The 22,911-nt window shown below is 39.3% G+C and overlaps 1 protein-coding gene and 1 long non-coding RNA gene across 2 annotated transcripts; one reads left to right on the top strand and one right to left on the bottom strand.

Moving 5' to 3' along the window:
- Window positions 1-2,795: 2,795 nt before the first annotated feature.
- LOC111262320 (tetraspanin-4-like) lies at window positions 2,796-9,815 on the bottom strand (the record flags this gene model as incomplete). Its single annotated transcript, XM_086969032.1, has 3 exons — window positions 6,688-9,815; window positions 3,175-3,295; window positions 2,796-2,937 (listed from the first exon to the last, which is right to left on the bottom strand). Coding segments are annotated over exons 1-3 (300 nt in total), but the record flags the coding sequence as incomplete, so codon positions are not given.
- Window positions 9,816-19,355: 9,540 nt separating this feature from the next.
- LOC111262318 (uncharacterized) lies at window positions 19,356-22,441 on the top strand. The gene is made up of 2 exons (XR_002681521.2): window positions 19,356-21,246; window positions 22,292-22,441. It is a non-coding gene; the product is annotated as an uncharacterized LOC111262318 (long non-coding RNA).
- Window positions 22,442-22,911: the final 470 nt, after the last annotated feature.

Consider the following 22,911-nt stretch of genomic DNA (forward strand, 5'->3'; position numbering starts at 1 on the left):
ATTGCTATTTGTACAAAATCTGTTCCTATCAGCACATCGTAATCTGGACATTCTGGCATAACATTATCGGCTATGAAGAAGGATCGCGTTTTTCACCGTGCTGCTTCGTCAGCAACTGTTTATATGACTATGGCTAATAAACAAAAGGACTGATAATCCCAGCGTCACACAAAATCGTGTCACAACACTTTACAATCACATATTGAAATTTCAGGTAACTGAAATGGGTCCGATTCCACCGCTCTAAGTTATTTTAGACGCCTGCCTGCCATCCATCCATCCATCCATCCATTATATATATATTCTCACCGTCGACGAGCATCAGTGTTAGGCACACTGATGTTCCTCTTCGACGCTTAGCTTTTATGAGACGCACTTCTTGTAAATATCTATGGGAAGATTGCTAGGGAAGCACGGCGCTGCCTTTACTTTAAATTTGTAATCTTTGGAAAAAATAACAGTTTATAGAATTCCGAAGAAAGATGCGCTTTTTTTTCGTGGTCGCGATCGAAGGTGAAGATTTTGAATGGGAAACGCCGAAATATTTGCGTGATACTTTATGTAAAGAGGGTCACACCAAGGGGCCACCTTGGACACATAGCTTAATATGTACTACATAGTTAGACGTTGAATTACGTAAACATTCTTTTTAATATCAAGTATCTTATAGCAGCTAAATTTGTGTCTAATAATAAAAATAATATATATATATATATTCTTGTTAGAAAATGTCCATCTGCAAATAATGGGCCCCTGAGTAAAATTAATCCCCACTAACATTAATAAATATTAAACTAAATCAACCTCTTTTTTTATTAAAACTGTGAATAAAATAATTGAGCGTTTAGTTAAAATCTCTCTCTAACTACTGCGGCTAGTTTTCATTGAATATTCTAATAATTAACATCGATCAAAGGCCGACGCCAACTGAACGCAAGTTCCAAGAACGGAGTACCTTAAACTCGTTAGTCGGACGAGTCTATCTAAACGAACGGCAAAGATGAAAGAATACAATGTTCAAGTAAAAGCTGTTATCTCAGATCGTACGAACGTATTAAATAAAGCATGTCAACCCAAATTCAGTGGACGCTCAGTTGAGCCGGCAACAATAAAGCCGGCCCTTGTCTAACGTACGTACCTTCGCTTGAAGTGCTTGTCTTCCATTCAGCCTTAGCGTGCAATCTACCTTTATGTTCGATTCTCTTGGTCAATAGTTGGACATTTTTTTTACATCGATGGATATGTAGATCGATGGCTGACTGATCAACAAAAGAGTTTCGAAAACAGAGAGATTCAATCGTTGTTAGCAGAGGCTGAGGCCTGAAGCTGACAGAGGAATCACTCTCTTTTAGCGTATTGGCAATGGCCACGTTCTAGTAGATACACGTTATCAATAAATTTGGCAAACGTCGAACGCTTGAAGCTATGCGACATGCACCGTATAATTGATTATCTAGGTATCGATCGTAGGGATGTCAAAAATAGTGGACTAGCTAAAAAACTAAAAAATGCGGGAAATATTTATTTTTAGGCCAGTTGAAACAAGTAACATGTCTTAAGTTGCTCGTAAAGCAACACAGTATAGATCTGCCGCAGCAGACAAAACCCTTATCAAGTAGCGACACTTTATTTGAACGGCGTCTCGATGCTGAGCACTGAGAAAGGCCCATGCCGCGAAACTCAACATAACTTCAGGTCGCACTTAACTTATCTGCACTATTATTATGGACGTAAGGATATTACGGCTGCTATTGGCAAACGTTTAGTACTGGACTTAATTGCACTCTAGTCACTATTAGTTATATAGAGTGATATTATGATGATTAATCTACACACATCATTTTGCCAAGTGCCACTTCCTAGACTCTAGTGGCCGTTGATATACTACGGGGTACCGTATTTGAGAACACTGTGCTTTGGCAATTTTGTAGAGCTGCCAATTAGCCCTTGTATCTGGGTTTCATATTCAACGAAATGGAACAGAGGGCCGGACGCAATACGATCGGCAGAATCTATATTATACGACCATGTTTGACCAATAAGTCAGGTTGATTACAAGCATTGGTCACGAAGCGTTGTATTTTTGTTGATATGGCAGTTCCCTGATCGACATAAAAAGCCTATATATAGCGGTCCATTAGCCTATAATTTGGTCACACATTAAATACCAGCAAATTGTCAATGATCTATCGTCTAATAATAAACGGCTCTGTATTATTAAATAACGCCAGTAAGGAATAGTGGCAGGGACGTACCAAAGTAGCCTTAAAGAGTCCTTCCTACTGTTCACGTAAAAAGGACAATGGTGGGTAGCAGCAGACTAAACGACATGTTAGTTAAATTGTTATCGACGTACGTAGAAAATTGCCAGTTTTCGATCCAGTATGTTTTCTGCGCTTTCCCGTCAGACGATCAGAAACCAGAGATGACGAGGGAGGCGAAGGGTTACCTCGGAAGCTGGGTCAAAAAGAAATCTAACATTCTAATCCCGGCAACTCCTGGGTCTAGACAAGCAAACTCAATCGCTGGCGTAGCAGGTAACGCGCCAGCAGCATCGTACAACCACAAATATGGCGTACGCCCCCAAAGGAGCTATCAGTTATGCACTTACGATAATAAAAACAGACTAATGATTCTTGCACTTAGTGAAGCCTCGAAAGAATTATAATAGCTGAAACGCCATTATCGAGCTCAGTGAAATCGAGCGTGTGTGAAGATCAGTCGCCGGAACCACACAGCCATATATATAAATATATCGAAATGTGTTAACTAAACTATCATAGATAGAAACTTACAGTTAATAGAAGACATTTTATTTCTTTGAAGGCCCCGATGCAACCAAGAAATGAAACGCATATCACGAGTCCTCCACTGGTGACGAGTATAACCGCCGAAGATACGTATAGGTCAGAGCCTAAAAGGCGGGCCATAAAACTCCTTCAACGAACACACGATTAATATCATAACTTGCTATTATCTAATAACCGTATATAAGACTACTGAAATGTATCTAAAGCATTTATATAATTTAAAGAAACAACCGTAAAAAGATTAGGAGTGAACATTAGAATTAGACACATTCTAAGATCGAGAGTAAATAAGTCGTTATCGCAGATATAATAGATAGATAGATAGATAGATAGATAGATACGCGTGAGCAAGGCGTTATTTTACCTGTCCGCAAGGGTCCAGAGGCCGACAAAAAGGACCAATATACCACCGAACAATGTGAGGATGTTGGATACAAGCAGACATGATTTTACTAGACGACCACAGCCTTCGAGCATACGGGTGTCTGAAAGTGTCCAGTGCATTAGGTAAGTATACACCAGCTCTTAGTCTTAGCTTAGGTTGTGTTATTAGGAAATGCCCATATGTTCGAGAAGGGTGGGCAAAACTGTTATTAAACCCTTGATAAAGTAGGCACTATTAACGTATTCCATTAGCTCCATAGGCATCTATACTGGGGTATTTTTTCTTTTGCAAAATGTATCTACTGTACACTTTCTTTGTTTAGTAGCGAGAAAGTATTTTAACATAGTTTAATTTCTAAAGCTGATGGCCCATTTAAGCTTCGAATGTTTGGCTTTTCAAGAATGGTGAAGAGGTAAAACGTGATTACTGAGTAGTCTCCTTATGCAATACGGATAAATTAAGTTCTATGTGCAGCAGGGGTTATTTTATTACAGCCATGTGAAATAGCTACAATTAGCGTTGATCTAGGGAAACCTCTGTTAATTATTGGACGTTTTCGGTTTACTCAACATTCTGATATATTTTATTAGATGAGCTGGAATAGAAATAAACCTTTTTTTCGAATCTAGTACAAATAACTAAAGCACTTCTGTGCGTTCTGCAGACTTCTGACGCCCTCGCATTGTGTGGGTCCTTAGTACTGATTAGTCAGAACAGAAACGGCCGAATAAAAATGCAAACCTTCGAATTAAGAGTTTTCCAATTAGTTAAAGTGCCATTTATTATAAATAAATATGATGTTCCATTTATTTAGTAAAATTTTATTGATTTTTCGTTTTCTGTTCGGATAAAAATGTCTGGTTTTCTTATCTTGGTATTTTTTTTATCTTTTAGTGATTGATACACAGCCAAAATGCATGATTATCTCTCGTGTGCTTTTTGTAGCTTATCGCTGGTATCTTTTTACACTGACCTGAACCATCTGCTACAGATGGAAACTTGCATAGATATCTGTTTCTAGTGGTCAACCTGTATGGACAAAGAAGATCGTCTCACACTGATTTAGCGCGGAAATGCTAATCTATCGAACCCAATGATACAGTAGCCATAAAAAATAAAGTTTTTTTTTTTTACAAATCGTAACCACTGTTACTGTTCATTATATATAATGGCTTTCGTAGTTATATCGAAATTTCTCGAGTGTTACCACCGGCGTTAAGAATCGCTTTAGACCTTTGCAGCACGCAACGATTGTAATAGTATTTGTTCATTGAAACCAGGCTTGAGTAATACACTAAAGTAACCTTCCTATGACTTGCAATGGCCCCATTTCGGTGCCCCAGCCCTTTACTACTCAGTTTTTGCCTTAAAGCTGTCTTCCTTTTCAGCTCATAAATATTTTAATAATTTTTCCGTACAGATTTTATGCTTCTATTGTTCCGCTTGAATCTATTCGTATGGCCCTTTTTTTTAATCTCGTTTCGTTTTGGTTGTTAATGCCACGTTAACGCTGTGCTATTTCACTACCCAGCTAGCTATTTGAGGTCAAATCACCCATTCCATCAAATGTGAGAGAGGCTATATATCGCGAAGATTTAGCTCAGTCAGCAGTCGGTATCCAAGAAGAACGCACGCACGCGCGTCGGGCTTGCGGCCCTGCACACGTCGATATAAGCGCCTGTCGTCGATGCTAGAGAGCCGTTGCATGCTATGCAGTAATGGGAATGGCGGTAGCAGCGATAGCAGCAAACATTACGGCGGCAAATGTCCTATCAAGCACACTCACTCACTCACTCACTTATGCTGACTCGGACACAAACAGCAGACACCGCACAAGCGCCGCGAGAAACCAGGACAGGGATGCCGCTTCGTTCGTGTACACCCAAATCTACAATAGTAGCTGATGTGCCAGAGGATGATCTGGGTCAGAACGTTAGGGCACCCGTCGTTGATCATGATGGTGGTAACGGTAACATATGCGTACGACGAACGACATCACGAGGAAAACCGAACGAAATTATAGGGCGGGAAGGCGAAAAAGCAGGTCGACGTTTAGCAGCAGCTTCCAGCAGGGGAAAACGGACAAAAGCCGATGCAGGCCCTCGGCTGCAATATTGGTCGACTCGTTAGAGCTGGCCTAAACGATTGTCTGAGCGTTACAAACTGACGGATAAACACGCACACACTACACAAACACACACAAACACACACACACACACACACACACACACACACCCATACAGACCCCAAGAGGCAAGCATGAACCTGCTCGTGTCAGATAGGACGATGCTTCTGACTCTGGTGCTGTCAATGATGATGATGCTTATGATTCATGTCTGTGCTAGAAGATCGGCACCATTCTAGATGGCGAACCAAGAAGAAGAATTAGTTTGTCCTAATAGTAGAGGTTTGACAACCTTCAATTAAAACCATCTTCCGCACCATATCACTCCGCTCTATTATTTGCATATAATAAAATACAGTAAAATAATAACAGAAATAATAATAGGAGTCGAACCGTTAAAAATACTAATAGGAATAGCTTTTTGTTTTGGATCGATACGACTCGATGGAGATGACGAGATTGGTTGCATGGTTGACTCTTGAAACTTGAGGCCCTCGGAAGGAACAATGGGCTATCGAACTTTACAGGCGGAATGGCGACAGAGCAAAAGGCATAGAAATCTCTTGAATTCCGTTAGTTGATCCCGTAATCAATGCATATTAGATCACCGCTTTAATAATATAATATATTATTCCGATTTACAAAATACAATCGCCTTGGGGCGTACTGCAACACACGGCCGAATGAAACTATTCGAGATACGTATTGTCCGCTCCTTTCAGAACAATCTAGATACAAAAAATGAATATAAAAATTAGACTGCATCCGAAATTTAGAAACAAGTCAGTATCGCCTCTCCAGACTGCAAGCCGTCCTCGTTGAACGACTGTCCTACTTTTCAACAAGAGTATACTTTGGAAGATGACAAGGCTTCCAACAGAAGAAATGCTGACGAAAAATGTTATTCGAAAATCCCACCTTCCTCGAGCCTTTTTGTTGAGAATTTGGAAAAATTTAGGCTACCTAATCAGTTCATTTGGACAGTTTGGACTTAATTTGGACAGCTAAGAAATATTCTTTGAAAATGTAGTTAAAGCGACAAGGCGATCGTCTCTTGAACTTTACCGTGTTAATCTCTCTGTATTTCGAATTTTATGTCCAGCATCGCCGTTAGGCACTTGCCGCCATGGTTTACATAAAGGAGTTGTCACACCAGAATTCAATCAGACTTCACTGTTGTTATAGGAATTGAGAGTCGTCATTTTGCATTACAGACTCATTGGCTAGTTGAACTTCACAGTACTTATAAAACCTTATTCATTAGTCATCGTTATTGTAAACAATATAAATCTTGTATAAATGTAACTAAAACAGAAACACTGTTTGAGATGCCGTTTGCTTTGCTTCATGCGTTCTCCTATACTCACACCAAAACTTCCGTTTCAGTTTTTGGACCAGACCCATTCTCGTTGCTGCGGCAGCTGTCGTTTCCAATTCTGGGTAATTGGACTCGAATCGGGTTTGGCACTGCACAAAACGTTTTATAAAACTCGGTAGTTGGGAGCGTTCAATTTGAAGATCCTAAATTCGATTTCCCTATTTTACTCTGTATTCTACGTAGCAGTCACTAAATCGTCCACTATCTCGTTCGTTTTGCAGCAATGACAAATTAATCAGTTATTCCATCAACAGTTATCACAAAGCAAACGTTCTCACAACGCACAATATTCACACTTCCATTTGTGTTACCGTTGATTTTTTTACACACTAATGTTAATCCACGTTTTATCTAGTCAGTTTTGGCTAGAACGAGCCAACCAACATAAGTTCTTCGTATCAAACGGCCATTAATAACTTACGCATACTTGAAAGTTTCGAAAAGCGCAGTAATAAATACTGACTAATTAGACTAAATAAAGACTAATTAGTCAAAGAAGAACCGGCACACTAATGCATACGGACGCACAACGGTATCGTCTACTTTCTTGCCGGAAAAACGAAGACGGCAGTTTTGAAGATCCAAAGATGATATAGGTTCAGCACAAACCAATTTCATCAACTTTAAGGTTTTCGCTTCGTTCTATGGCCGCTGCTGCTGCCGTTGCTGTCGTCGTCGTCATCAACCCCATGTGCCTCAGGACGGTCCTCCCATCAGCGTTCGCTTCGGACCGTTTCTGCCTCTGGTGTCGCCGGCCTAGCTGCTCGACTCTACAGAAGAACGGTCCTTGTCCGCGCGGGGAAGACCCCCTTTCCACTCCAAAATTCGCGCTCCTCCTTGCCACCTATCGCGCTTACGTAACGTAATGTAGCCACACTACTGCAGACCATTACAGACCAACGCCAACGAGATGGTTCGCGCACACTGTAAAGATCCCATGTCTCTGTCTATTTATGGCGGTGCGATACCCTACGGTATGGTTCCGTGCGCTGCGGTCGCTCATGTCTATGTAATCGATTGATAGAAGTTGCAGAGCAAGTAAGTCGTATTAGCAGCAGAAGTCGTAGGCTTGTTAACGTTAACGCCGCTAAAGGCCACCACTCTCGTCTACGATGGTTGACGTTGTTGTTTATGGCATTGGCTGTAACCGCTTTTTCTGCGACGCTGCAGTGATCCTGGAGAAAGTTTGAGGAAAGCGAGAGATGCCCGCTGTTACCATGTTGATACTACTGTCGGCCAGCGGGATCAAAATCATTATCATCGTTGCCACGATCATCATCGATGGAGGCAGGTGCAGCCGCCGCTGGAGCCCGGGGAACCAGAGTAGTAATCAGCTGCGCCTGGCATCAGCAGCCGAACGAAGGAGCAAGCTTCGTCATCGTTCTCTTCGTTTGCAGTATCGACTTCTGTTGTCGTTTTTGCGGCAGTTGCCAGTCAAATGGAACTTCTTTTTGCCTCCACCAACTCACTGTGTTCACTTTGGCCAATGCTGCGATCGCTTGACGTCAACGGTGACATTGGCGCGAGAATCCGAAGTGCTCTAAGCATAGCTGCTACATGTATCAGACTTATCTATCGACAGCAGTCTTACTAGCGTGCTTGGCACCGATATTACGCGCTCAACTCTCAAGCCAAGAACCCCCAAGATCGTTGGATGGCGGACGGATAACGAGCACCACCAAAAATGGGCTAGTACCGATAATGCTGGCGTTGGGCCGGAGCCAGACCTGGAGCTAACCTTCAATACAATGACAAAGAGTCGGCCAACGGACTGTCTACATACTTCAAACGAGAAGTGCTCTTCGCTCGCACTCTCTGTTCCGTCTCAGCAACGTCAACTGAATTAAAGGAATGGGGGCTGATAAAAACGAGTTAGTCATCCCACCGGTAGGCGTTAACTGGACGCCGACCGTCCAGCCCTACCGTCTTCTACTGGGCACCTGATCTATGACTACCACATCCGTACATGATTATGCACGCGTTCCAGTTTCATCGTTCCCCGATTCCATCGAAGCACAGCTGATGCTGCAGTACATAGCACTGACGCACGATAACAGTTAATGCAATCTCCCTGATACATTGATTTTTTTTTTATATGATAAGACCAAAAAAATTATGTTTTCTTTTTTCGACCGTTCAAATTACACTGCGTTCTCACATACAAAGAAGAGAAGTCAACTGATCCGCCTATACATTACAGTAGCGTATTAAATTCTGCATAATATACATACATTTTGTCCAATTGAACGGGGTTGATGCCAAGAAATGATATCTTACGGTAAATACAAAGCCTCGCAATGTTATAATGAGCTAGCTTAGATCGAATATTCCCAAAGATACGTTTCAACCTGTGCGCCATGTATGTTGCAGTAATATCAGGAACTTGAATATCAACACGGTTAATGTAAGTATATGGAAAAATAGTCTCGTCTGCTGACGAAACATGCCCAATGGAAATTTTTTTAGCGATTTCTGCAAACGTCGACTTAATGGATGTCTTAGACCAACGGTGCTAGAATTCTTTTCATCAGATATGTACTGATTACTGAGCTTTGCAAACGCTGTGCGAAGATGCTAAACGAGAAACTTTTGAGAACTCTCGTCTTCCACCGATCAAGGCGATAGCTTTCAATGCTGGAGAGTTTGAAATGTTTTGCCGTTAGAAGACACTCATGTAAAAAGGACAAAAAAAAAAACACAACGTAGACTTCGTTTGACAAATCGATATGAGTGGATCAGCAATGGAAAAACTGCCATGAAAATATCTTCTTTCTATTTACTAAAGCTGAGTCATACTCTAACGCCGGTAATTTCCACATGAGCTGATATTTCGACAGTAAAAATGGCTCGAATAATCTACACGTTATCTATACGATATTTAACAATTTCTTTGAAAATAGGCCTATCCGGAAAAAATTAGTCAGCGAGACCAGACGTTCGTCGTACCCGACTAGATTGGTAGTACTAGTATTTTAGCGTTTGTTTTCATTAGATACATAAAAGGACTTAGATTCTAGAAGCAGTTAGTGTATGGACGTATTTTTGTTACTATCATCATTTAGTAGGCACCTGGATTGAATAGAGAGTCCTATTTACGAATATTCAATAAACATAATCTATATTATCGTATATAGTACCAAGTAAATGTTTTGCCTTCTAAGGTCACTTAGTGAAATTAGAATTTTCACTTATGTTTCAGGTCATGGACGGTAGGTATTATAAATAACAGGTACCCCGTACATCTGTCATACCTAAGTGTTTGTTTCACTAAACTGAGCTGGGACATCTAATTTTGAGATCGTTATATCATTTCGATAGAACGATTTTAAAATACCCAATTTAAATAATTGTAATGAAAAAAAATCCCAAGACAGGTATTAACATCTTATATTCCTCTTTTAGGGAAATGTGAATAGAAGACGTATACGTTTTTTGAACAGCGTTGCTAATAGTGTGATTCTAACGTAGTTGTCAATACAGGACACAGTACAACAAAGTGAAAATTATTTTAAAAATTTTATTTTAGATATTTTAAAAAAGAAAGCAAACTTCGATTTCGTCAGCTCAAATATCAGGAAAATAACAATGGCATTTTTTTTTTAATCATATACATTAACATAAAGCTTTTTGAATGAACGAAGCCTCCCTGAAGTATATAATTGGTAACATCGTTATTAGACAGTAACGTTCTACAGACGTTGCTTACTGTCTTTTCGTTTGCAGGTTGTTACAAAAGAAACACGTAATTCAGATCGAGATGACTGCCATAATATCAGGTAATAGAGAGCGACTTGAAATGCCCTGAGTCCGATTTTAGGAAGAGAAATTCCCCAAGTAATTTCTCCACTGATAGATAATCTATTAAGCCATATGGCAATCTTTATAATAATGTCTTCTTTTCCTATGCTTTAAAGTATAAATTATAGCTTTTCTTCAAACTGAGATTTCAACCAGCGTAACGGCATACTCGCCTGGTCCGATTATCGACGTAGTTACGGAGATACGTACTGACCAGACTACGTTGTCCTTTATCTTGAGATGACAATATTGATTCTGTGACTACTATGGCTATAAAAAAAAAAAGGTGTTTAAGAACCTGGATAAAAAGGCTTCCATTCGGCCTTGAAAACTCTTCGGACCCTGACTAAAAGCTATCATTAAATCTATTAACAGTTACGTTAAGTACGCACGTCGCTCGAGGGTAGATTTGTCTACGTATACGGAAAGTTTTACTTGAATATGTATATGTTCATTTATATGCAATTTAACAACAAGTTACATTTAAGTTGTCCCCATGCTTCGCCAATATTCATACGTAGTAAGTATATATTTCGTCGTCGTAGAAATACCCGATCTCCGACTACGGTTCGTTTTGAAGCTTGTAATCCCTATAGACGAAAACAGGGATCTGGAATACTATGCACTTTCTGGTATACGATTCTGTTCACGATTTATATATCTGGTACGATACGTTCTAGGCCAGGCAGGAAGGAGCTGATTCAGTCGAATGAAATTGATCGACATGTAGAATGAAATACCACCGTCACGATGCTTCTAATTCGGCCGTAAAATTCACGTCTGTTTGATAACGTGACACAACAACAGTCATAATACGCCACCACAGCGGTGATGATACGTATGCACACATCAGTCACGTATCTTATAGGTGTACACCGACTAGATCATCAGATCATTTCTAGAACACTAACGCCTTTATGTAAAAAAAAAAAAGACTGGTTCGCTGTTCGGCCCCTTTTACATGAAAGTGAAATATATTTGACTAGCTCTAAGTGCTTTTGTTTTTGGCGTGTTCTATTTCTCTGCGCGACGCCGCTGTTCTTAAGTCGTACAGAAAATCCTGTAGACGCCGATTTCGGAAGGGTGTGAGTTCAATCGAAGGCCTATTGCTATTGTGGACCGCATTTGCTGGTGCAATTTCTAGAGACTTGGCACAAGTCCCAAAATGCTGGGACACTACGCTCGTTAATGACGTATTTATAAATGATGATTTAAATCCAGAAGTGCGGAAGCGAGAGGGAATATCAAATGAATGTTCGATCGTAATTAGATATGATCTTCCGACGCACCGATAGCTACGGATCGAGGAAAACGGGGGATCTGACATGATGATTCCTGTCCAGCACGAGCTGAAAAAAATCGAGAAGTCTTTGGACGCAAAACCGTTTCATAGAATGCTAACTATGTTTATTTACACAATCTCTGTCCTATGTATCCTGTACAATATGTACATGTCTATCAGGTAAAGCACAGGCCAGAGGTACTATTTTATCACCTTCTAAAGGTAAACCTAACGATATTTTTTCATCTGTACAGAATGCACCCCATAGTAGTTCCAAGTTTTTTGTAATACTCAGTACCACACTGGTGCTTATTGAAGGTTCTGAAAAACAAATAGTGTTCAGCGTATTATTACTAGTTTTATAACACGAAACCAGTCTGCACGCATGATGCTCTAAAATTTTCAGGCATGATGCATCCGAGTCGAGTATCCTCCCCACTCCGTAAATCGGGCACTTGCGTCCATCCATATATATGCGCTACGACACTTAAGACTGCCAGGCAGTTTATGCCGAGGACCAACAATAACTTCCTTCACTGTGAATATCCCGTCATATGTGTCGTGGTATTTTTCGTCACACTTAAGTCTAGCCAGACTGTGAAGTAACCTTCCCTCTGTTTTAGTTTCGTCCATTACCGTTAAGTAGAACGATGATTAGCTATTATAGCGTCGTATTTGTTCCCGGTAGACTTCCTCAAATTGTTTTTCCAAAGCCGATGTACTTGTCAGACGCGCGAGCGACGTTTCTGCCGCGCAAACTCCGTCAAATCTATTAACGACCCCGTTTGGTCTCAAATCATACACCTACTACTTAATATACCATTACAATTTAACGGTAGCTCGAAGTTGAAACGTCGATAAGAATAATATTCTCCAATTTCGCATTGTCAGTTGTACGGCGGCCATCTTTTTATTGGTTGATTGTGCTCCTCTGACGAATCGTTAAGCAATGTGGTCCATCGACTTTGTTTCGTTGATTAGGTAGACCTGCGGCTCGCAAGGCAAACAGTATTCTTCCAACGTGGGTTTTCCCTACTTCACTCTTGTTAGTTACCATGTGTATTGCTGGCCAATCGCACCCTTGCCTCTAAGCCACTATTGTGATACTTGTTAACAGACGATATTTTTGTTCGGCGTACATCTGGCCTTCGTTGAGTGGCTGCGCTGTCGCGAAAACAAAGGATAGGCACGGTATCCTCATTACGTTTACGCCAAGTGAAGGCCGGGGAATGCCCGGCCGAATAAAATTCGGAGCAGTATCAGTGGCAGCCGCTGCCACCGGCGTAGATCGCCCACTGTATATCGTTGCGCCGACTCAATAGACGCTGGTGAGCAAAGGTCAACGGCAGAGATTGAAAGAGGGCATACCGACAGCTGTTAGTCATTGGTGATTCTTTTTTTTGAGCACCGGAAAAGATTCACGGACAGATCTTCGGGAGCCCGTCTGAAATGAATGCAAGTCGAATCCAAATAAGAAATTTGCTATGACTCAGCGAGCTATCAAGATTGCGTTTGTCTCTCTCAAACGATAACTGGGGATATAGTTAAAGTGATAGTGGATTCCTTATGTTATCCACGCCGGGGGATTTTCCAGGAAAATTATCTATCCAGTTGCGCCGATCGCAATTACTATTACTGTTTACTTTACATTCAAAAACTCGAAGATAAATGACGTAATTGTTAAGACGTTGCGCGTTGTGTTTCATTCAAGGCCCATAAGATTTATGCTTAAATTACGTTTGATAAACAGATCCGTTTGGCTGTAATTTTTCAGGCATTCTAGATTATATAATGAAATTGATCGTAAAAAAACAGTACTGCCCGGACAGTTCCGGGTGGAAGCTCTAACTACAGACACGTCGATAGTGGCTAAGATAAACAAGATCTACAAATACTTGTGCATAGATAGTGATGACACGTAGGGCATACTTCCGGAATTACTAAAAATCATAGCATTTTCATGTCACGCGCTTTCATACAGATGATTTATTGTAATCTCGAAACGAGTTAGGTATAAAATCTGTTTGACGACTCGTGAGGGTACAGTGTCGTCTAGGAAAAACTGTGTGAATAGATAAAGTTATATAATTAACGGTGAATATTCAACTTAGTCACTGTTATTAGAAATGTTTTTAGCTGTCAGAAAAGAGCAGATGCTTCCGGGACCATCTAAAGTTGGAACAGCTACTTCGATTAAGTTTCAATAGCAGCTTGTGTATGGATTCTGTGTACTTACGTGTTGCGAAGGAAGCCTATTTCCATTTAATTTTACAAGTAAATTTGTTTATCGTTTTTTTTTTTGCCCAACCCGACAGGTAATGAACGCTAACCGGGTATTTTGTCATTTCACAATAATTAATAGTGACGTTGCGGCCTATGTAGTGTTCGATTATAATGAAGTCTAGAGACCTCCAATTTTTCAAAATATACAATTTAAGGCCGACTGCATAATCTAAATCATACACACCTTAAAATCCGGATGGAATAGTGCTGGTGTTGTTCCTTCTATATCCAACCTATCAGTGCAGACGTATCGCTATATAGGTGAGTATAATTGAGATGCTGATATGATTGCAAGTCATGCCAACTGAATGAATAAGGAGATATAAGTGATTTTTATTGCTCCTTAGAATATTAGAGATAATTTTCTGTTAAAGTTTCTGTATTGTTCAAATGAATATGAGACCGGCTTATTTTGAATTCCTGTCGTATCCCCTGATATTCAGTAAAAACGTTCCTCGTTAGAAGAAAAATTGATACTACGATTTGCAGGGTTCGCTTCCGTGAAGCGTTTAATGCTCGGCAATTCAGGTATCTGCTGTGGCACGGGGGCAATTACCTGATCTCGGCAATAACGAATGTTTCGACGCCACCTTCTCCAAGTTATTATATATTTTCGATGTATTTATTCGCTTTATTATTAACTATATTACTTTATTGGCTCCGACTAGCTGACCCCGAAAGCCTTCACTTTCTGGCAAACTAAGAGTCAATAACTGCAAGTGAATACAACGAAAAGTGTGAAAAGTTAATTAGCGCTAAAGTACCTTAATCTTTGCGCGGTGCCAAATTGCTACTGTGTAATTGTTCTTATATAGGTAAAAAGCAGACGTTTTAGCTTAAATCCTATTCGATTTTAAAATCTAACTAAATTATACTGTACTGTTCTGTTAACTTACATTAACTACATTGTTTGTTAAAATCAAAAATTGTCAAATCAAAACCAACCTACTTTGCCTGTTCTAGGTATAAGTACGTCTAGTGGAACACCTAACGGTGGTACCGCATGTAGAACACAAGACAAATCCATATTTAGCGCAGCGAGCAAACTTTAGGTTCCACTCGGAAAATTTGTTTTGCACACTAAGATTTTCTAGCGATTCTTAAATTTTGTCTTCGGCGTCCCAGTTTTATCTTCGCCACAAGTTGTTATTGTTATTATTTTCTATATGAGCCAATGAGCAGTGTTTGTACATATAAGAACACGCTGCTCTATGAGATTAATCGAGAAAATTGGTGCTTTTTATTGTTCTATTTACCATTGACGATATGTCAAAGTAAACGCATCCGAAAGACGTTGCGGTTAAAAACAAAAGCGGATGATTCATTTGTTCCTGACCGGTCTGATAGCTCATCTGACATTAAAACAAAATCACCCAGCGTCCCATTTAAAATGCCTACACCATCAAAAGTGTACGACAAAGAATAAAAAGAAGATGATGCATTCTCTAATTGGGAGGGAGGGTATAAAGTAAATTTTTGTGTTTGTATACATGTTTTTTTCAGTAAGCGTCTGCTGCTCCGTTTCGCAACATTGACTTAGCATGACCTTTGGAACTTGAGCGTGACATTTTGCAGGGTCCGGAGTAGTTGAGGGAGCCTATGTGGGATATTCTACCCTTTGACAACTTTTATGCTAGGCAATGGTCGATTAGTAAAATTTTGTTAGGTACCCATTGTCTTATGTTGTTAGCTCTAATCTCAGCTGTGTGCTGTTGTTGTTGTTATAGTATTTCGTGCGGCTCAATCGTTGGAAGCCATGCCGGACTATATATGAATTCCGATAGCATCGAAATAAGCATTTTTTTTGCCTGCTCTACCGATCATAGATTAGGCGTCTAACGGGTCAGTTGAATAAAAGCTCTACAGGTCCACAAGTTCCGTCATAACACCGGCCCGAGAATGGCGAGATTCAACAATTCCGTAACAGCATTCGTAATTTATTCTTGTTTGGTGATTTTAGCATTTTTCAAATCAATATATTCAATATATATATTTGTCCATTGTCGAAAGGCTGCAGGCAGACTTTTCTCGAACATTTCCTGATGCAAAAGGCAGTTGTCCGATGCATCGCGGCCGCCCTGATACCGAGCACCTCGTTGACGCGTATAAAAACTACTCTCTGAATCCTGCATCTTATTACTTCTTCAATGGAACGTGCAATAACCTGCAACACAAACAGTGGGGAGCCGTCCTTACGTGCTACAAACGTATGTTGCGGGCCTACTACGAAGATAAGCGATCGGAGCCGGTGCGCAGGGGACCCAATCCAGCTGACTTCTGCTTGAAATTTCGATCCTTGACTCGCAATACGACGTCAACAAAGCTGACTCATTTCTTCATTTCATTTGGACAATATTACAGCAACAAGCGCGGAGTAGGTTAGGGGTAGATATTGTGTTCAGAAGTTACCTGAATGTAAAATGACGACCGACGTGTCAAATGATCCGGTCTTGCTGGAAAGGAATGCAACATGTATAAATTACGTCCGCTTGGCAGTGTGCCCTTGTGAGTCAGATGGACCACGGAGACATATGAACAGTCTGACAGCTTACCTCGATCTCTCCTTGCCTTATGGAAGCGCGAAAAAGGAACTAGATCGTCTTCGAGATTAGCGTCTACCACATCTGACACACATATCCAAAGGCAACAGCCTGCCATTACGAGAAGACCATGATTGTATTAGCGAACAGTGTTTTCTTGCAGGGGACCTTCGTGTGACTGTCGTTCCCATGTTACATACGGTATGGGCTCGATATCACAACCATCTTCCGCAAAATATCAAACAAGTTTACAAAAACTGGACGTCAGCAATGTTTTTCTTCGAAGCGCGTAAGATTGCGATCGGTCAATTTCAGATAATCACGTACAATGTGTATATACCTCTGCCGATCGGTCCTAAGACGATGCAACACCATCGAATTAATCACCTCAATGCCGAGTATAACAATAATCTCGAGGATGAAGTATATACCGAGTTCTCAGCAGCCGCATTTCGGCGAGTACCTGACGATGTAACGGGAATTCCTATCGTTTTCTACAATAACCAGTACTTCTTCGATAAAAACTATACAGGTTTCACAGGTGAGATTAAAAGAAGCAATGGCAACCGCGGCAGGTTGAAAATCCCTGTATCCAACGTCTGAAACCTCATCTCATCGTATTTATGATCGAGGGTTTCATATGATATTCAACAACGTAGGGACCATGGTTTAGCATCGTATATCGCCTACGTAGAATTAGCTACTGGAGTGGAAATGACTTCCTTTGAAGATCTGGCCACAAATGACAAAAGAAAGCGCAATGTTACTACAGGGCATTTATCACGACGTTTCATTAGTTGATCTCTATGTTCGCCAGATGATTCCGAAAAACTTTTAGCCATATTATTGCCATCCAGTTCATGGAGCTATCCAAAGGAGATCGATGCTTTGGTAGAAATGCTGGCTTCACCCCCTGGACAATGGGAAAAACTTGTTAGAGAGGCATCACTCGGAAGGATTTTGTGTCTAGCAACGGGCAGACCGTTTCAAAAATATCCGTTTCTCATGGATTCCGTCCTAGAGAATTGTACGATATGCCAAATCGACTTTAATTTTTGGACTTGAATGATACGTGAAAAAAACAGTAGTGAACATAACGCAACGTTTTCTTGTTAACGTTTACTGCTGATTCTAACCAGATACTGAGTAAATAATATTCTGTCTGTTATTAACTAGATTATCTAAGTGCTTCTTACACTGTGATAACAAAGAAACGTTTAAATTCTCTGCTCGATCCATGTTTTCCATAAGACGGTCCCACATTCTTGTTCAATTCGAAGAGTTTATTATTTTCTCTTACTAATATTTAATTATGTTGTTTTCTAAGTACAACTGAGCTAGTTTGGCGCATAATGGTAAAGTGTAACATCTTCAACTGATTGTTGTATGAAGAATTGTATAAAGTCAGTATCGTCGTTTATCCTTTCAGTGAAGAGAATATAAAGCAAACATTTAACGAATTGACGTCGTCTGCTGAACTTATAGATGAAGAAAGCTATACTTCTAATTGTGTACCACTTTTTGCTATAACTGTAAATTTATATCGTAATTTGCTGAAGACCTCACTTTGCCCCTCTTACCACTATACCAGTATGTCTTGTATAACTAATTTCTGATTGAATAGCAGTTATAATAAATTTATTATTACAAATTGTTACTAGGTGCTAATTTTTTTCTTTCATCAAGGCCTGGGAAAATTGTCCTTATGCTATAATATATGTAAGCTAAGTTCACTTCCTTAAGGGTCCTCTGCTTGAAGATAACTTTTGTTGTTGCCCCAAGATGAGCAGAGCTTTACATCTGACGCTAAACATTATCTTCCCGTTATTCACCCTTCAATAAGTATTGTGCATATACCAAACGCAAACGTTATTGAGTCAGATGTATAATTGCTGATGAAGATTTTTAAAACGTCATAGAAAAGACGCATTGAAAAGTATGACATCAACCTCAATAGGTAGATGGACAAAGGATTTATCTTATTCGGGCAAAAGTCAAATCTCCCATATGGTTTCAGTCTTGATAATTCCATTATTGTTGGCTGATACAGATTTGTAAAGCTAGGCATGTATGTTCACTGAGTTTGATTATATTGATACTCCACTACTAGTATTATAATGGACCCCTTGGATTTTTGCTAACGCGGCGATTTTAAGGGGTATGTAACTACCTTAGTGGATCGTTTACTCAGGAAATAGCAGGAAGTTTATGTAACCATAGATACGTCAGAAAAGCTAAAACACGATTCAAATATATTTTCTACTATATCTCTACAGAATCGTTAGCTTTCAGCGGGCCAGATCGCTTATTAGTGATGGGGTTAGGTCGTTTAAGGTGGGTGCGATAAGGTAATTTGCTCATCATTTTTTTATGGCCGTTGGAAAATATTAAAGCTAATTTCATTATATCTGATTGCTATGTCAGTGTCACGCTAGGTCAAATTGGTTTAGAGCACGTTGGCCTTAAACAGTGGAATGTTTTACCTATGGAGCTCCATACAAATACTCGAAATCGTGCTTCGCTTTGTTAATACTAGAGAAGGTAAAATTACTTTACGAGAAAGATAGATCATGTTCGTAAGGCATATCAAAGACGTCTATAATATTTTTATTACAATTGAGCTATGCTATCAAATTTGAGTACTATTCGCTAAAACTACTTCTATGAATTTTTGAAAATATAAGGAGGTCTTAAAAGACAGACGACGCAACTTCCAAAAATTCCAATTTTATTTTTTAAAGACATTTTTTTTTTAGCTGAAGTTACAAAAGCTGCTTGCTGTTTGTTGAAAATTACTGTCGAAATTTAAGGTTTTGTGAAACCAATCAAAGGCGGATAGAAATTTGGTCTACTGATAAAATGTCTTACTATATAAAATGATAATCCTAGTATAGAATAAGCAGACAAACGAGAAGGACCATTTTTTAAAATTAAAATTTTAAAAATTAATATGTGATACAGCAGCACTTGAAAAGCCGCTGTGGGGTTTACTGACAAGAATGATCTGGCCTTTTTTGATACTAAATTTTTCCCATTATACGACAATATTTTATACAGTTTTTCACTATAACCTGATTATAATAGGACTTCACCTTTGGCTCAAGATCACAGTAATATTAGACATAAATAACAACTACATATAGTTAAGAAAGGCGACGGTCTGCCGATGAAGCCGTGGCCGTTTCGACATCGCCGCGTGGCAGTAGACTTAGCCCAAAGTAGTATCGTGATACAATGAACTTGACCATCCGTGCGCTGCTTTTTAGAGAAGGTCTTATCAACTTATCAAGTGTTGACAAGAGTAATGGATGTCCAGCCAAGGGCAACCAGACCACTGCTTGACAAGCAAATTTGATGTAAAAATAGTCGCAGCAGCTGTGCTATATTCGAAAGATATGACAGCGGAAACATTGTAAATCAAGATATCTGTAATGAATAGCGTAATAGCTCTGCTAGATGCTGGCGGCAAGAACGCCCGAAACATCTCACCGCGGTTAAAATAGTGGTTTCGATACGGGTGTGGGATGGTGGCTAACGAAGAGCGAATCGCTTCCGACAAACCACCATCAAGGCGCGCGTGTTTTCAACGATTATGTTATACTTAATTGACAATTTGGGTATTTCGGAAAGAAGAATATTGATTTAAATTTTCAGGTTAATGAAATTTTTTTTACGAAGCGTAAAAGCTGTTTTGCGAACAGATTAAGTAAAGCAAACTTTGATCATCGCTCGTACGCTTTGACACATCGCCTGAATCGAGTGCTACTTAATTTAGTAATTGACGAACACAGCTTTAGGGACGGTTTGACGTTTAGAGAAATGTCTATTTTAGCTTTTTATAGTGTCATTATAGATTGAACAAGCTTTTTAGTTGATGCTACCTTTTTTTTTATACTTATACTACCAGTAGTCAGGTGATATATCCTTTTGTTTCGTTAACAATCAGCGGTTACGTGTTCCGCTCTGCCGAGCTTAGCAAACAAAGCGAACGTTTGATATAATAAAAATCTGTCATAATACGATGCATGTTTTATGGATGGGTAAAAAGGCTGAAATAATAGCGCTGAAAAATAGGCTGAAAAATAGTCGAACATAATACTATCTACACATTAATTTTATATAGTTTCATCATAATAAATAAATAAATGGCTATAATAAATAGATAAATAAATTTTTTAGGTATTTATAGCATAAGATTGGATCGGTAAACGCTGGACGTACAGAAATTCCCAAAGCAAAGTGGACGTTTAACGAACGAATTTAGAATAGAACAATGTCAACGTACCACTCGTATGCCTAACTGTATATATAATATATTAGTTGTTTTTTTATCTCCTGCTCATCCATCATTAGGCTGTTACAAAGGAACGCAACAGACTTTGGAAGTTGAATACCGTTTGAATTAGGCGCCACAACGGACGAAACTCCGCTTGTAAATACTCCAGCCTTCTAAATAGCTGCGAACGAAAACCGACCAAGTTTACTACAGGAGAAATGGGTTCAGGCGGAAAAACGTCTTTTAGTATCGAAAACGCTGCGGAAATTCATCAGATATTGGCGCGAAGATAATTAGACGTCAGGACCCTAAAAACAAGAATGTACTGCCGCAACTGCAAGGGCTTTTCACGAGTACAAGGTTTGGAGGGTAAGACGCAAAACTAACATTTCGAATATTTCGTGTTACGGAATTATGACCTAAATACTAAAAATGGAAAAATAGAAAAAAAAAATCGTTTCTCATCAATTAATGCTAGGCCAGTGGAAAACGCGTGTGGAGTATTCCACGCATAATTTGAGGTATTTCAGTAAACAAAAAAAACCAACCTTAGGCCCTCGGCCACCATACACGAGGTGTAGGTCATTCTTTTACGCCATACGAAGAAGGACCAGGCGAAAGAATGAGAAAAGTCGAGTTCGTCGAGTAGGTGTAGACGTAAAGTCATAATGGTACTTGCAATGAACATTAAAGGCATCTTCTACTAAGAAATATCCACTGACAATGAAAAGAATGAATACAGCCGACTTATGTGGGTTTTTAAGAGACTTAAGCACCGCTGGCATGGCAGTTGAAAGCCTGCTGGCTAGTAACTTGGTGAGAACCCCAGACCTCATAGTCTTGCCTCGATTATTTCCTAGATTGAACAAAAGGACATCAAATGTTGGCTTAAACTTGGTTATTCTATCGACCTAAATCGGTATAGTTACGAAGCACTTTTTTTAATTTACTTTTTCTTTATCTATCTTTTTATTTACTGCGAGAAGCCATAGGTGAAGAAATTAGATATGGGAACAGCCGTTCAGAGACTGCCAAAGCACCAGGACAAGTGTGCGGTAAACAAAGTACTTGTAACACATTAAAACCAGCATTCTAACCCAACTAGTTTGAAAGCTATTCAATGTTAAAGTTCGCCCTGCAACAGCTATATATATATATATATATATATATATATATATATATATATGTAGTGAGGTAACAGTAAAATTTTGATTTGTCGTCAGGTCAGCAGCACGAGTCAATGGCCGTTTCATTCCCATTTTTGCGAAATTAACTCATGTCATATACATATATATATATATATATATATATATATACAAATAATGAGGGTAATGGCTTGAAATGATAAGATATATTTCGGATGTTGCTACGGCATACTGATAATCTGAACAATTTTTTTGTTGTTGCTTTCCAGTTACAGCTGGCCTTTAACAGTAACCGTAGATCTACTGTGTTCTTTCGTTTTATATCTATAACAAATTGGGAAAGCTGCATAAGGGTGCTCAATAATTCGACGTAAACATCGTTTCAACAAACAAAACAATATATGCTGTTATTTATTTTATCGCGTGCGTCTTCTATACGAATGTTTATCCCAGTTGAGCCCTGATGTTTTAGTGAATCGATATTTACGAAGGTTCTTGGACTCTTCTTAGATATATACTTATATATATATATATATATATATCCTTGAATATATAAGATATATCCTTGAATTAAGTAACCAAGGATAGAACGTGGAACCTGGCGGAAAATATTCGCCATATATAATACTTCGATTAAAACAAAGTTGAAAAAACACAGTGATGAATAAACCGTGGAAATTACGTGCTAGTGAAAACTTCACATACAAATTTCAATAACTATTACATTGATTTCACTTTGAGAACTGACAGAGATGCATTTCAATGGTTTCAAAATGGACTGTGGCATAGTTATTGAGGAGATAGTATAGGTAACATAGGTATTGAAGAAATGTATTCTATTCAAATAAAATAGGTTCTAAGCCAGTAAATTATAGACCAATGTCGACAC

Source organism: Varroa jacobsoni, unplaced genomic scaffold (assembly GCF_002532875.2).
Source record: "Varroa jacobsoni isolate VJ856 unplaced genomic scaffold, vjacob_1.0 scaffold_646, whole genome shotgun sequence".
NCBI lineage: Eukaryota > Metazoa > Arthropoda > Arachnida > Mesostigmata > Varroidae > Varroa > Varroa jacobsoni.